The following is a 15,693-nucleotide window of genomic DNA, read 5'->3' on the forward strand; positions in this document are numbered from 1 at the left end:
CTACTGTTTCTGTAAGGAGATCCGTGCTGGTCCCTCAGGGAATTTTGTCTGCCGGGCTGGTCATATCCTGGCACCTGAGCTGTACAGCACCGTGTCTGTCAAAGATGACAACAGCACCGCCAGCCACCCATTGCACAGATACTCCGTGTGCTCGCCAAGTCCTCCCAGCTGGCCTGCTGGATTTGTGGTGTTTGTGTACATAGCGGGTAACAGGAAGAGCTTGGGTATCTTATTCACCAAAGCAGGAGCATTACATAGAGAACTGGGCACCTCCCTGTGTTTTTTCAGCTGAGGTTTCAGTAACCTTGAGGGGAACAGCTCGGATGTGCTTAAGCCCTCCTCGGGTTTTAGAGGGGGCGATCATGGGGAAACGGCAGTTGTTTAAGCACTCAGGAATGTCCCATTGTTCCCCCTTGGATAGCCTGTTCCTACCTTACAAGACTCATAAGGGAATTGGGAATCTTGTAATTACAGCTGGGGGGAAAAAAAAAAGAAAAAAACACCTCTGCAGTTCATGGAGTGATTTTTCCAGCTGGGAAAAGCTTAGTTGGGGCCCAAACACACGTAACAGGCGAGCTTCCTCCCATTGTTTGGGAAACTGAAAGAAACACAAAGCAGAAAGAGATCAAACAGTTCCATCTAAAATAGATGGTGAACCAGCTGGGGAAAACATTCAAACTCTTGTGAACCTTCCCTCTCAATATGAAAAACTGAGACTTTATTTGGGCTTCAGAAAAGTCCTGTCACTGTAACCTCCTGCGTGGCCTTTTCTCTGGATGGCTGAGGATGCTGCCAGGGCTCCCTGCCTGACAATTACAGGCTAGATAAATCAATGCTCTCACATAGAAAGGCCACCCCAGTAGCTCCTAAATCTCTTTTGTCATTTTTTGCATGCCTATTGAACGACTAGAACTGTCATGGGAAGGCTGGAGAATGAGACACCAAAGAGAAATTTCTTTACCTGGTGGGAACTGACCTTCAAGACCCAAAGACCTTGCACATTGAATTTTCCAGACTGCTTCCTTTAGCTGATAAATGGCTTTCTCTGACACATCTGCATACGCTCCTTGCCCATGCCCCTTAAATCCCTCTATTCCCTCTTCTCCTAGCTCTGTTCTGTATTTGCTCTTGCCCTTCTGATCTGGTGGGAGGTGTCCCTGCCCACGGCAGGGAGTTGGAATTAGGTGAGCTTTAAGGCCCCTTCCAACCCAAACCATTCTGTGATTCTAGCCCACGTCCTGCAGTAGCAATGCATCGACATTGGGCTTTTCGCTGGTGCCTGGAAAAGCTGGGCACCTTGCTCCAATAGCGTTTTGGGTACCTGGCTACACCAACTCATTTAAAATAAAAGGTTAAGCCTTTGTGGATCAGTGACAGCCCTGCAGATGCTGCTGGATAGAAAGCCAGGCGCTTCCTACAGTAGTACCTGTCTACAGCTCTTGGCAAAGCAAGCACTGAAGCTCTGATAATCTCAGCATTTAAAGCCACTGTCTTTGTTATAATTTATGAAACATGTTTGTCCTGGCTCGTGGTCCTGTTTGTACATGCAGGCATACAGAATTGGCTGGCTTTTGCTTACCCAGGCTTCCTCGGGCTCAGAGACATCACATGAGGTCTCGAACTGGAGCAGGCTGGAGCCCGGTGTCCTGTATTAGCATATAGTTCTGAAGGAAGCAGAGATTTGTTGCTTTTGACGCTCAGTCCCACTTGAGTTATTCAGGCAATTAGGGAAAGTCTCTTTGTTTTTGTTTTTGTAACTAGGTCAAAGCAAATCCCCTTTCATGCTCCCACTCTGTTTATGATGAACGATCTGCTCCAGGGTGGTGTTTTTTTTTTTTTTCTTTTTTTCTTTTAAAAACATCCACAAAAGAATTCTCATAGTAGAGAGAGAAGTTGGTTCTTCCAGAGGGAGAGACGGGGGCCTGCCAAGGTAAACACACTGGCACAAGGCTCAGTGGTTTCTCATACATTGTTCCAAACATGCTCAGGTTTTCATTTCATTTTCTTTTTCCTGCTAGCATTTTTACTACCTCAAAGCAAAGTCTGTTTTGTACAGAGGGCCAGAACAAGCTGATGAATTTCTTGATTGTGGTGTTATGAACTTAACAGCACACAGACCTGGATCTGACACACAGCAGATAAGTAGATTTCTTCCTCAAGTCATTGCAGAATGACCCCTCCACAAAGAGCAAGGAGCTTACTTCCAGCTCAAAAGATGCCCAAGAAAATAACTTTTCACCTTCCACTGTGACTGGCTTTCGTGACAGAAGACTGTTCTCAAAGGGTAGTTGAGCATCAGAAGGTCAAATATTCACCCTCATTAAACAATTGCACAGTCTGATGCTGTTTTTGAACAGAACAGAGAGAATCCAGCCTAGTCTGTGAAAGCTGGGCTGCAGGTTATGCTGGAGCCCACCTTGACGAATTTATTGCTCATTTACTGGCAGTCCATCTAACATCATTAAATACGTATGGAATTGTCTCTGGCTAGATCGCTGTGGCTACCAGTCCTCAGAAATCCAGGGTCAAGCTGAAGAACATAAACACCTTTAAGTCATTTTTCCTTATTTTTCCCAGCTCCCTTTGAGGACAGAGGAGACTTTCAGTCCCCTGCTGCTCATTCTGACTGCAGCTGGGAAGCAGCCTGGCCCAGCAGTTGCTCTCATCCCGGCCATCTCAATAAAAGCAACGGAGCTCAGGAGCTTTACTGACTCTATCCCACAGTCCCTTGCTAGGGTAGGGTCTAATCTGGGAAGCTTCGGACAATCCCAGCCTGGCATTCCTGTTCAGACACATCCACCTATTTATCTATGGGAGTTGCAGCTCTAAGGTAGCTGCGTGGGCTTGAGCTCTTTCACAGTAAGGATGTTAGTTTCACCCTGACAGCCACGGAAAGCTTAGAGCTCTGTGACAACTATGTGATGGTTAGGGCAAAGTGAGTGAGGAAGAGCAGCACAATTCCAACATGACAAAACCCTGTTCACAACTACCCAGCATGAAGGCTGAAAAAACCCTTAGAGCTTGCAGATGCAGGTTTGAACACTGCTTTTCAGAGGGAAGGTTACTACCAAGGGGGATCTCAGCGTTCAGAGACAGCCAAAGGATTAAAGAAAAGCATCAAGGTATAACTTTGGCCATTTCACTGCAAAAGACTTGAGAAGTCAATGAAACAAAAATACTACAACATTTAGATTAGAAAGAAAATAAATTAGTAGCTAGGAAATAAAAGTCTGTACCACATCAGTCATAGCTTTGACTTGAACAATTTTTCAAATTGAAGATAGCTATTAGTTATTTGTTATCTATCCATAGTTTTGAATAGATTTGAAATAGTGCATTAAAAAAAAAAGCTCACAGCTCCTCTTTCTTAAACAGCAGTTATTTTTATACAGGTTAAAGAAAATCTTTTCCAATAGGTTTCTCTTTCCTAAGCCCTGGAGGCCTAAACTCAAACCAAACAGGATGTCTTGCACTTGGAAGCAATAAATAATGAACAAAAGAATTAAGATGGGGACAGTCCGCAGCAGCTAGCTTAGTCCTGTTCTTTAAAATTCTTTATTTCCTATTTATTCCTTCAGGCCAGAATTTTTATTTATCCCTGTGACATTCGCCCATCAGTCTCTTCCCTGACCTCTAGCTAGGCAGAAAACACAGTTCCGTTTGTTTTTGTTGTTGTTGTTTGTTTTGTGTTTTTTTTCCCCTCCTTCTGGATGCTGCCACAAGTACTTGGACAGCATCTGTTTTGCAATTTCTGACTGGTGAGGGGGAAGCTGCTCTGGGTGCTGCTTGGATGTTGGGTACATATGTATGGCCTATTAACACTAAAAGCACCACCGTGTGTTCTGACTGTCAACTTTAATTGTATTTTTCTATTTGTTAAGGCCAGATATTACAACTTCAGAGCTGAGGAAAACTGAGAGGAACTCCATGATTGTTCTGGGGCAGAACACGAAGAATGAAAACATATGGCCTTTCTGATAACCTGAATCAAATGGAACAAGGTAAAAATAGGTAAAGCAGCAGCTCTTACTTTTTTTTAATTCTTTTCTTTTTTGCCTCCACACAGCACAGAAATAATGCAATTCTGTTTCTTCATCCAAACATCCTCCAACATGCAAAGACAGGAACAGGACAGATTCTTGAAGTTCAAGTTGACTGGCCCCTATACCTTTGCATTAACAGAAGACATCTCACCTTCCCCCCTCCCCTTTTTTAACAGTCAATTTAAGGCAACCATAGTCATTTAGTCTGTATCACACAGGTGCTTTGCATTGCACTAAAGAAGTGCATCAGGAAATTCAATTACCTGCATTCAGTCAGAAGAGCCCCAAATAATAAGCCAACCACATGTCTGTTTTGATAATGAGTAGTTTCCCAAGACTCATCCTCATCTTCCATCTCAACTCAGCCCACTGGGTAAATGCAGAGAACACCTTTCTAATCTCTCACGTTCACAATGTGTTTCTATTTCAGGAAGGAGAAGTGAGAGCAGCAATGGACACAAAATTGAAAAGCCCAGGATTGCTTTGTGCACCATGCATCCTCCAGCTGTTGACAGAGCAACTCTGATTTGAGCGCTGAAAGGGAAAGAAGGAAGGGGGAGGTGAAGAAAGGTCCGAGGACAGACACGTGCTCAGCTACATATGGCTTCACTCCTGAAACTGAAGTACACACACAGAATCAAGCTGCAGACAAAAACTGCAGCCCACATCTTGGCAATATAACCAGCAGAGACATTTAAATGAGATTTGGTAACTGTTCCTCCTATCTGGGTTCAGAACAGAACTACCCAAAACGCTGAAGCTTTTAAGTTGTCTTTGCTTTGTGGGGACTACCTCCAGCTGAAATAAATTTAAGCCTCACAGGAGACAGCAGCATCCCAAGGGGTGTCAGGGGCTCCTTGCTGGGTGCTGCTGGGATGGGCAGCTACATTCCTATGGGGGTTTGACTTGCTGTCTGCTTGTCCCCAGCAGAGTTCCTTCCTTCAGAGCAGCATCCTGCCAGCTCTGCAGTTTTACTCAAATCCAACAGGAAAAGAAAGTGTAAGTTTTTTTTTCAGGTCCATTCCCAAATCCACCACCAACTTCTACTTCCATGGGGCTGCACCTTCTGTAGATTCCCCTTGACTTCGGTGGCAGCCTATGCAGAAGTCAATATAGTGAGGGGCTCTGCAGGAACAGGCCTTTTGAGAGATGGGAAGGCACACCAAGGGCAGCACCTCACCCACCAGGCAGCCCAGATCCCTGGCAGGCTGAGATACTCATCTTCTGAAAGAGCAGAGCTGCAAGGATGAGTAATTCAAATATATACGTCCTCTATAATCTGTCTTTTATATACATCCTCTGTAATCTGTGTCTTTTTCCCCAGGGCTGTTCTTCTGGGTCTGCTAACTTCTGTGTAACACTGTGGCCCTGCTTGGTGGCTGCCTTATTGCTGTGTGTCCACTGATCTCAGACTCAGGGGACAGACAGCACCTGCTTCTGAAGGTCCCACGGGTGCAGTGATCTGTGCTCACCAGCTCTTACTGGTAGTAGCACAAGATTTCATGCACATGGAGTAAAGATTTAAGCAAATAAACCAACTTTGCCTCTTAGTATAGGAATATTCTACTGCCCTAAAATTACAATGTAATTGCAAGTCAGACAATTGCTGTTTAAAATCCCTTAAAATCCATTCTTGCCTGTGAACGGAGATTTGAGACACTGGCAGGAATGGATCAGTTTCACCAAGCTCAGTCTTTCAGTAGCAGGTGCTTCCCTTTGCTCACCCAAATCAACTGGAGCCTTTGAAGTCCTCAAAGCCAAAGCAGGATCTCCCCTGAGATGCAGAGTACCCCAGCCCTAGAAGGCTGGCTGGTCTGATCCCAGTTGTAGTAGCAGGCAGTAACACAAGGCAAAGAGCTGCTGTTCGCTGGAAAAACAGGTCACCCTTGCTCAGCACAGCTGCAGTTCACAGGTGAAGTTCAGTGAAGTTCACTGTGATCATTGTTACTTACCTCAAAAACAAATATATGAACAGGTCCATGCTGACTCAAAGTTAGCACCCTAAAAAAGGTGCTGCATTTAATATTTCAGTTGTCATTAGTTGTAGCTGCTGTTGTGAGACTTGGTTATTCACTGTATATCTTGCTAGCTTTATCCAAAGCTAGAAAGATTTATAACTTGATTATTCTGTGAATAGTCTGTATAACTCCATAAACACAGGGGGCTAAAAATCCTGCCTTAACTTACACCCTCCTTTATCCCTCCAGCTTTACAGAGGCCATGAGGAATGTGAATCAGTGCAGAACTGGACTTAAAATTTTTTTAAGACAGTCATGGACTGATATTTCCCCATTCCCCCACCCCATTCATTTTTTTTAAATAAGATGAACTAGCACTCTTATTACAGCATTATATGAAATATATTCATGTATTTTCAGAAATATTTATAACATGTAACATACTGTATAGTTCACCACTCCAAGATATGCTTGTATTACAATGTAAGAAGTTTAATAATAAAAAGCACCACTTACAAAATAACCAGTTTCAGATGTTTTATTGGTGAACACCAATAAATAAAAGCATGATCTTAGCCTCACCACAGCCTAGATGATGGAGGGAATTTGGCAGCACTGACCCTATGCTCCGTACCACATGGTTGTACAGCTAAACTGAAGGTGTTCTGGGTCACTGTAGACATTGTTTTAGACTTCTTCAGGTGAAGGAAAGATGTTCTGTTCAGGAGGGTGACACAGCCTGTGACTGAGACACAGGCTGAGAACAAGCAGCCCTGAGGCCAGCCACTGCATGTTGTTATCTCCATTCACAGTAAGCTAGAGAAGGTGCTGACACAAGAAATCACATGCACTTAAAGAAAGCAAGTCAAGGAGAATAAGTGAGAGCCAGCAGAGGACAGGAAGAACCTGGAGAGGAAAAGAAGAAGCAAAGCCCGAACTCCCCACCGCTCTGGGTCAGTTCAGCAACCCATGGAGGGCAGCAGAGAGGCAGGGGCTGCCCTCTCCTCACCCCACCACCCTGCACCCTATAACCTTTCTGCACAGATACTGCATGCCTTACTAAGGCATGGGAAGACTCCAGTAGGAGCCCAGAACATGCTTGTAGATATCAGCTAGCACACGCAATTAAGAGCAGTGCAAGAGGACCCTGCCTGGTGTACTGAAGAGGTGTGGCAAGCACTACTCCTTTAATTGCCCAGTTAATTAACATTACAGACTGCTAAAGACTGGTCATGAGGCACATTATGAGTTTATGCACTGCTTTGCCAGATAAAGCTCCACCTGTACCAAAGCCATTTAACTGCAAGAGGCACTCCCTAAAGGAAGAAGGTATTGGACCTATCCCCAGCTGATGATTTCTCCAGCCTGTGATATCACCTACTCACTCCCACAAAACAACTTGGAGAATATCATCTGCTCTTGTCCTGACTAGTTTAAAAGAAAACAAGACTAAGAGCATTTACTATCCTGTCCTCAAGATGTCAGGAGAGAGCAGTTCTGCAAAAAAAATAATGACTTCTTTAACTTAAGAATGATAGCCTTCCTTATAGCCATGTAGCCGCTCTACATGCACCCCCCCCCCCCGCCCCCAGAAAACAGAGCACATGCAAAATCTAATTTGCATTAGTTTCATAGCAGTCATGCTCAGTCTTTGAGAGGAACCAAGATAAGTACTTTGGTAAGTACTTTTAAAGGCTAGCTTAGCCACCGACAAACAGACCCCACCCACCATCACTCCTGGTTCAGCCTGCAGCTTCCCAGGGCATGACAGGGGCTCCTTCTTGACAAGAAGCGAGTTAACACCAATCCCAGAGCAGAACAGCCAGAAAGTGAGATGCATTTAGATAAAGAGCATTTGGAAAGCTTACTCTCACAGCCATAAGAATCATTTTTGTCTTGCAAAAAAAAAGCTATGGCCAGGTCTTACCCCTGTTCCATTCCTCATGCTCCAGACCAGGCAGAAGGAGTCCCACAGACACAGACTGAGTGTGTTTGGAAGCCACTTTATTGCAATGCATTGACTTCATGTGCTATAGGCACCTTCCTCCACCTCAGCACAGCAGCCACTAACACCACCACAGTTGCCACAGCAGCAAAGCCAAGAGCCCAGGGGGCTGCAGCAAGCACCGCTGCTCCTGTAGGGGAAACAAAGCCCTTGTTAAGAGAGAAAACAGCCTCAAGAGAAAACAGCCTCTTACCCAGCCTGGCTGGGCTGCACACTTACTGAGGCTATCCACAGCAGCTTCTTGTCTCAGCTTGTTCTGGAGGAAAATAACAGGGCCTCTGCTAGAGACATGGGAGGCACCATCCTGAAAGTTGTGCTCAGCACTCCTTTTACCCCCTGTGGAATAGCAAGAAAGTTTTAGGTGACAAGATGTCTAAGCCCTGAAGGTCAGCACACTTTGTCCAGCTCGCCTTCTCACCACATGGCCAAGCCTGCCACATGAGTCAGAACAGAGTTAGGAGACTGAAGACCCCCTACCTTTTTGGCATGAGGGCTAGAGCCTTTTCTCAGTGGAAAGGCACAGGAAGGGCCTGTCAAGCTGTACCATGGATCCAGCCCATAGCACGTGTGCCCTACCCACCAGCTGGGAGCCCAGACCCCTGCTGCCCCTCTGGATGGGGATGCACCAAGGCTAGGACACTTACTGGCTCCAGCAGGACAAGTGGTGGTGCAGGACTCCTGCACAGACCGGTGGCACACTGAGGCACTGCAGTGCAGGTACACCTAGAAAGGGGACATGGCCTTGAGTCACCCAGTATCTGTGGACAGATATCTCAGTGTGGTAAATTGATCTGACCAGCAGCTAAGCACCCACATACCACTCGCTCACCCAGCAGGACAGGGAGAGAAGTAGAAGAGCAGAACCAAGAAAGCTTGTGGCTTAAGAGGAAAAAGTTTAATAAGTGAAGGAAGTGGGAGCAGAGAAAATAAAACTAAATGACAGGTGATACAAAGGCAGTTCCTCACACACCCCTTCCCACAGCAGGAGGGAAGTCCAGCCAGTGTCTGAGCAGTAGTGTAATTAGAAAAACCCCTCCAGTTTTCATTCCTGAGTACGTTGCCATGTAGTATTGAATATCCCTTTGGCTGATTTGGGTCAGCTGCATGAGCTCACCTCCCTGCTTCTAGGCTACTCCATACCTGCTCAATTGGATTTGGTGAACATCACCTAAGTACTACGGATTGAATGACATACAATCCAGATACCTCCCGGGTACCAAAAGGACAAGAAGAGTCTCAGACATGAAGGGGTTTTTATTGTTCACATATTACTTGCTCAGGAAGAAGCTAGGCAACCAATACACTATCTTACCAGCCCAGAGAGCATCTCTTGGGAAGTGGAGTCCACAAAGGTGAATGTGTAGAGGGTGAAACGCTGGTAGTGAGATGGGAACTGTAGTCCTGAGGCAATACTCAGAGGCACCAGCTGTGTTTGATAGTTGTCCCCTGCATAAGGGCACCTAAGAAAGGGGCCAGAAATTTAAGAGTGCATATCATTCCCCTGATGCCCAAAGCTATTTACAATCCACTTACCCATCCACCAAGACAGGCCACTGCATCTGTTGGTGGGGATTGATACTTGGAGTGGCCCAGCAGTGGTGCAGGACCAGAACCAGGTCAGGGTCTGTTCTCTGAAGGATTCTAACTTCAACATAAATGGGGTCTCTCAGAGCCTTCACAAGAGGATAGTCACTGTCCATGTAGTAGGAACTATAGCTTTTATCTGGGAGAGAAGAAACAAGAGTCATTTTAGAGCAGGAATAATCAGACAGAGCATCCTTCATAGTTATATCATTAAGTCCCCAGTGGGGCAGGGGAAGAGCTGTATCATGATTCACCCATTAAGAATCCCTTATTACCCAGTGAAGACCAGAGTCCCACCCCAAGAAGCTAGAGCAAGTACTGTGGACATCATACCTGAAGCAACACGCAGCTCCAAGGACAGAGGACCTGGCTGGGACACGGCAGGGAGTGGTGGCAGCGTGAAGACCTGAACGCTCAGGGGGATGAAGCTCCCAGTGACTGAGTAACTACAGCGGACATGTAGCCTGGTGGGACAGGAACACCCCAAGTCAAGCAAGTTAACTCTGACACTGCCTACCTGCCTTTCTCCAAGGCTGCAACCTAATTATCTACTTAAGTTAATTACATCCCCAGTCTCCCCTCCAACGCTTCCTTTTATCTACTAAAAGTTCTCTGGAGTTCAGACTGGAATCTGTAGTGTCACTGATCAGCACCAGCTTTACTACCTCTAATCAGGGACACGCCAGTCCCTACCCTACTCCAGTGTCCCTGTTGTGAGCTCAGAACTTGCGACAAGCAAGAACTGCAGGAAGACTGCACATAGCAGCAGTCCCAGCTCCAGAGCATTACCTGAAAGTGCTGTCCCTAGTGACAGAACCAAGGCTCCCAGTTTTCACATCCCTGGATGCCACCAACTCATTCTCATACACAACGTGGTCTCCAGTGACCTGCAATGACAGACCAGACACTGTGGCTGCAGTAAAGCCAGGCTGGAGAACAGTGTTTGGCCTCCAGAAGCCTGTAGGGTGCCCACTAAATAGCCCAAGCCACATCAAGTTTCTCCAGGTCTATCTGGAGTTTGCAGTCCTGCCTGGTGACAGCTGCAGCTCTTACCTGAAAAGTAGTGCCACAGGCAGAAAGTGGGAACTGGTACACAACAAAGGCACTGTTTTTCAGTGCAGGGGTGCAGCCAGCACTTGGCCCACTGGCCAGATGCACAGAGTCCAGGATAACAGGTGGCAGGGTGACATCCCGAGAGACAGCAATGGAAAACTGTCCATCTGGTGTGCAGTGAGCTGTCACTGGAGGAAAACAGTTTTCAGTTGAGGAAGAAGCAGCCTTGAACATTACAGCAGAGACAAGAGCAGCAAGTACTGCAGGTTCTCCTGCCTGTAATCCCCAGAGCACACACTGAGCACAACAAGGTGCAAGCGCAGCCAGCTCTATACGCTCGTGTCCAACAGTTAACACTGACCCTGGCCCTAAACCCAGCTCTGTTGCAATAATTGAAGTGACTGGACACTTCCATGAGGCACTGTCCTTAACAGCCAAAAACACAACCCTAAGCCACCTGTGGGCCTGGTATGCACCAACCCGGCTCTGCCAGGGAAGGGAGGCTTCCCAGCCAGCAGCTCCTCCCGAAGGGGAGGACAGTGGCCTACACTTACCTGTGTTACCATAGTAGCAAGTCTTCACCCTGTCCCTGGGGTTGTAGCAACAGCCCCGTGCTTCACAGTCTCCCCGGCTGACAGGGGAGGAGGCACAGGGCAGCCGGTCCTGGCTGCGGATGGCAGAGCAGACACTGCTGCTTGGGGCATCCAGGGCTGGAAGAAGTAGCACAAGTTTTCAGCAAGAGCACAGGAACAGGACAGGGAAGAAAAAAACACAGAGGACACTGGTGTAAGTTGTTCTGGTGACTCTGCATATAAGTCAAGGGAAGTTTCATGGACTCAGGTGAGAGTCAAACACATGGCCCAGAGCTGGTGTGGAAGCCTGCTGAGGCAAAAGTCCCCAGCAAGCTGGGCTCCTGCATCCACATCCTTCCCCAGGGAATCTCCTGGGCAGCAATGAATTCCCCTTCCCAGCCCCAGGCTGACTAGGAGCAGCCACAAGGCACAGGCAGGGTTTCCTAAGGAGTTGTCAGAGCCTTACCAGGAAGGTCCACAGGGCACCTGAGCAGCTTCTCTTCCAGAAGAACCCTTTGCCCAGCTGCATCTGTGCCTTCGAGCCCCACAATCATGAGGTAATTGCCATCCTGGGGGAGAACCACACCAGTCAGGGCAGCCAGAACAGCAGTAACCGCAGCCCCAGCAGGGTTCCTGGGGTCACTCACCCATTCGAAGACATAGCAGCTGGCGTAGGAGACTGACACTTTCTTAGAGCCATCTGGAGCCCCCGAAACCCAGAGCCCACAGCCAGAGTCATTGTGCAGGGCATGTGCCTTCCCATCAGTGTCTAGGGGAAAAGGAGACAACAGTGGGGGCTTCAGCATGCCATACCAAAGACAGGGGCATGCTGTAACCCCAACTTTCTGTAGGAGACAGGGTTCCAGCCTGCATTAGGGTCCAGCAGAAGAACATGAGGAAACCCAGCAGCCAGGGCCACCTAGACCCTGGCACATAGCTCCACCTCAATCCATGACTTCTGGGTCTTATAATCAGCTCCTAACTCACACACAAAGCACTGAAGCTGTTAGCACTTCACATTAAAGCCAGCCCTTTTCTTCTCATTCCAGCCATACCTCTGCACTGTGTAAAGATAGCAGCAGCTAGAAGGCCCCTTGACATCGCTCTCACTTACCCCAAGCAGTCAGCACAAAGGAAACATTCCCTTCCCAGCCCGGGGATAAGGTGAGCTGCAAGCTATCTTGACCACAAGCCAGCATGCCGGGGTCAGCAAAAAAGCTGCCCTGAACCCCCACAACCAAAGCAAAGGGACCAAGCAACCCCCAAAAGAGTAGAGCTCCAGACACAGGCCTAGCCTGCCCTACAACATCCATCCTGCTCTCCTGCTGAGGACCATAAAGTACCTGCTCCTAGTCTGGCCTTTTAAGTTGTGGAGCCAGCTGGGACCACCAATTCCTGGCATGTCCAGGTGGACCCAGCCCAGTAGTTTAACACCTTCGATTGCTCTCACCTGGCTCTGAATTTGTCACAGTCTGTTTGCATCCCTTCCAGCAAACCATGGCATAGGAGCTGAGCTTATGTCAAGAGATGTTTTTGTGTTCATATCACAGAGCTGAGAGTGGCTCATCCGTGCATTTACTCTGGAGCCTCAGAAGGGCCTTCAGACTCCTTTTCTCACCCCGAGTTCTTCCCATCACTGGAAGAATCCAGGAGATGTGCCCATCCAGAACATGTGCCTTCTTTTCCCCATGTACCTACTGCTGCTTTGATTACTTACTACACCACATAAGTGCAAAAAGCTGAGTGTCAATGCTCTTTTTCTCTTTTAAAGGTGCCACTGCTTCAAATGCTAGACACAGGGTGCTGACATGTAAGCACAGAACAGCACTCCATATGAAACCTCTGGAAAACTAGGAAGCTCAGGGAGCTTTGCACAAGGAAAAAGAGGTGATTGCCCCTGAACACTCCCAGCACTGGACTGCAGCCCTGTTTGCAGTGCAGCTTGTGTGGGGAATAGCTGCAGGACTGTTCCAGGGCAGGCTGTTGGGTGACAGGGCCATACACTCTGTGGGACATTCACCCTCAGAAGCTGACTGGTTTCCTTTGGGAAGCCTAAGATGGGCCAGAAACACAGATAAGGGTGAACCACCGTGATCCCAGGAAATGTTTTGCCTGCTAGTACCCACTGCCTGCCCATAACTGCAATGCATCTCACACCCTTACACATACAGTTGTCCCCTTGCAATATGTCAGCCCTACTGCGCTCAGACTAAAAGTACTGCTCCACAAAGCACAAGACCTTCTCAGCAGCTTTGTACAGCTGGGATTGAGGGAATGGATCCTGACAGGCTGCCTGCTTTTGAGCAGTGCTCATGAACCCCTTGTGCTCTCCCCAGCACCTCCTAGGCACTGGGCAGCCATGGTGGAGAGGCACTGGGGAAAACATTTGGACTTTGGCAGGGCGGGAAGCTTCATCCTCACCTAGCACCCTTTTCCACAAAAGGCTGGTCCAGATGATCTTTCAAAGTCCCTTCTAATGCGGACTGTTCTATAAGCCTGTGATCTCTGTAGAAACTGATGTCATACGGAGAGGTATGCCAAGAAACCTTGCCCAAGTCTCACAGCCACTGTGAACACCTGAATGCTCTACTTGACTGGATTACTTGCTGATAATTAGGATAAAGAAACCAAATAAATAAAGTACTTTGGAGTTAGAGAGACAATTTTCATTAAATTTTAACTCGCCAATAGTTTGTTTATGCTGATAGGAAAAATATTTACAGGTACTTGAAGAACAACTCTATTTGAAAAAACACCTGGAGTGCTGTAAACTCACCACAGCAATACCTGTGCTGAGAACAGTTCCAGTTAAGTTCCCTTCCCCAATTTCTACGCACACATACACACACTTGACAGCCATGTTGGATGATAAACGTTGGACTAGGTGATCTTAGAGGCTTTTTCCAACTTGAATGATTCTACAACGTGGAGATGGGAGGCAAGTGAAACAAGTGAAATCTGAGGAAGTGAAATATTGTTTGGAAGAAGTTGTTATAGGAAGTGGAAAGCAGTCTGGCTGAGAGGAAACATACATATCTCTCTTCCTCCCAAACTGCTTCCTGGTCTATTTGCTAGTTATCACACCTTACAACAATGACCCAGCTCTAACTATACATTTAGCTACCCCCAAGACTGCCACAAACCGCACGTACACAGGGTGAAGGTAGGTGAGGCACACATCTCTGCAGGCTACTCAGACCCCAGCAAACTAAAATCTTTCTGGGATATCTGTTGGCAAATCACCTCCTCCTAACATTTTTTTTTTCATCAAAGCAGTGAAAAGGGCTGAGAGAATACTACCACGGTGTTCACCACATGTGGCTCTATCAAAGCGAGCCTTTGGACCTTTGGGACTCTGGTGCCAGCTGAAGGAGGGGTGCACAGCACTGCCATATCCCCTCAGCTTGAGATGCCAAACCCCAGAGATGATCTCCTCACCTTCACACTAAATAAAAGACTGTCCACCCAACCTCTTTGAAGATGAGAGCCAAGGCTACAGCCTGCAGCATTGTGCAGAACAGCTGTGCACAGGTGTGTACCACAGTTGACACACTGCCCCGAGAAGCCAAAAGGCATCTGCAGACAGCAGGGATATCCACACGGAGCATTCTGTGGAAGAGGGGTGCTGGCTGCACAGTGGGCAGGGGTGGCACTGGCAGTGCCACCTTCTGAACCAAGGTCCAAGAAGAAAAGGAGCAAACAGCAAGCCTGCAAGAGATTCTGCACAGTGATGACATTTTATTCAAGCTTGAGCTTTATTTTAGAAAGAAGAGGCAAAGCTACAACACTGTTAGCCTTTTATTTGAAAAATCCCAAACACCTGCCTCCAAAGGATTTAAGACAAAGTTCCTGGAGAAGATGGAGAGAGGGGCTTTGAGCTTGGCTTTCCTGGACTTTCACATGGATGGAGAGGAACAACCAGCCCTGCATACTCATGGCTTCTGCAAATAGAAGCAAGCACCCAGAAAATAGTGTCACTTGGACATTATTGCAACATGAAAAGGCCCATGGCCTCCCTCGGGGAAAGGTCGGCGTGACTAGTCTTCTGAGTTTTCCTGCCTTGTAAATCCTCAGTGTGTTTGCCAGGGGGGGCAGGGGGAGTAGTGATATTTGGAATACACTGATTTCATCCTGATAAAAAAAAAAGAGAGAGAGAGAGAGAGAAACCTTGAAAGTATTCCTATTGGGGAATATTTTGCCTAAAGTATATAAACTGTGAGGCAGAGCTGAGAAGTGAACCCTTCCCCCCAGGAACAAGAACTTTACAGAAAAGGTGACGGAGTCATGAACTAGCAGTAGCGAGGCCACATGCAGGAGGGCGAACTCCCGTGAACTCCACTGTCACTGGCTAGACGTCCTTAGGCACACATAAACTTCCATGAACTGCCCTGGCAAGGCATGAGCTGATGCAGCAGATGAGATCAGAAGATCAATAACTAGCTTGAACTTGTTGGCAATAATCAGATACCGATCTATAA

At 47.3% G+C, this 15,693-nt stretch overlaps 3 protein-coding genes across 7 annotated transcripts in view; 1 reads left to right on the top strand and 2 right to left on the bottom strand.

Annotated features, from left to right (window-relative positions):
* Positions 1–1,858, bottom strand: part of LOC308197543 (uncharacterized protein) — a 42,407-nt gene extending 40,549 nt beyond the window's left edge. Inside the window, exon 1 of the mRNA XM_080598182.1 lies at positions 504–1,858. The gene's annotated coding sequence lies outside the window, so the exon portion shown is untranslated. The remainder of the gene's footprint in view (positions 1–503) is intronic.
* The window catches only part of LOC308197539 (uncharacterized protein), a 32,182-nt gene extending 25,658 nt beyond the window's left edge, over positions 1–6,524 (top strand). For 2 of the 5 annotated variants that reach the window (XM_080598174.1, XM_080598176.1), the window contains exons 8-9: positions 3,882–4,011; positions 4,474–6,524. In XM_080598174.1, coding sequence (XP_080454300.1) covers positions 3,882–3,978 — 97 coding nt within the window. In that variant the 3' untranslated portion in view covers positions 3,979–4,011; positions 4,474–6,524. The other 3 variants (XM_080598175.1, XM_080598177.1, XM_080598178.1) reach the window with 2 other exon arrangements.
* A 1,464-nt stretch (positions 6,525–7,988) lies between these two features.
* On the bottom strand, positions 7,989–12,561 carry ZP4 (zona pellucida glycoprotein 4). Its single transcript, XM_080598173.1, has 12 exons — positions 12,330–12,561; positions 11,863–11,984; positions 11,682–11,784; positions 11,198–11,353; positions 10,644–10,831; positions 10,380–10,477; positions 9,924–10,054; positions 9,540–9,729; positions 9,319–9,466; positions 8,651–8,729; positions 8,226–8,342; positions 7,989–8,136 (listed from the first exon to the last, which is right to left on the bottom strand). Exons 1-12 carry the CDS (start codon positions 12,526–12,528, stop codon positions 8,006–8,008), a joined length of 1,662 nt encoding a protein of 553 aa, XP_080454299.1. The 5' UTR covers positions 12,529–12,561; the 3' UTR covers positions 7,989–8,005.
* Positions 12,562–15,693: the final 3,132 nt, after the last annotated feature.

The sequence above is a fragment of the Anser brachyrhynchus genome, assembly GCF_964034855.1.
Source record: "Anser brachyrhynchus genome assembly, chromosome: 6".
In the NCBI taxonomy this organism is placed as follows: domain Eukaryota; kingdom Metazoa; phylum Chordata; class Aves; order Anseriformes; family Anatidae; genus Anser; species Anser brachyrhynchus.

Coding starts and splice junctions, on each gene's coding strand:
- ZP4 (XM_080598173.1), bottom strand. CDS start 12,528: ATGGATGTTGTAGGGCAGGCTAGGCCTGTGTCTGGAGCTCTACTCTTT. Junction 10,832..11,197: donor TTGCTACTATGGTAACACAG/GTAAGTGTAGGC, acceptor GTTTTCCTCCAG/TGACAGCTCACTGCACACCA. Junction 8,343..8,650: donor CACTTGTCCTGCTGGAGCCA/GTAAGTGTCCTA, acceptor GCTATTCCACAG/GGGGTAAAAGGAGTGCTGAG.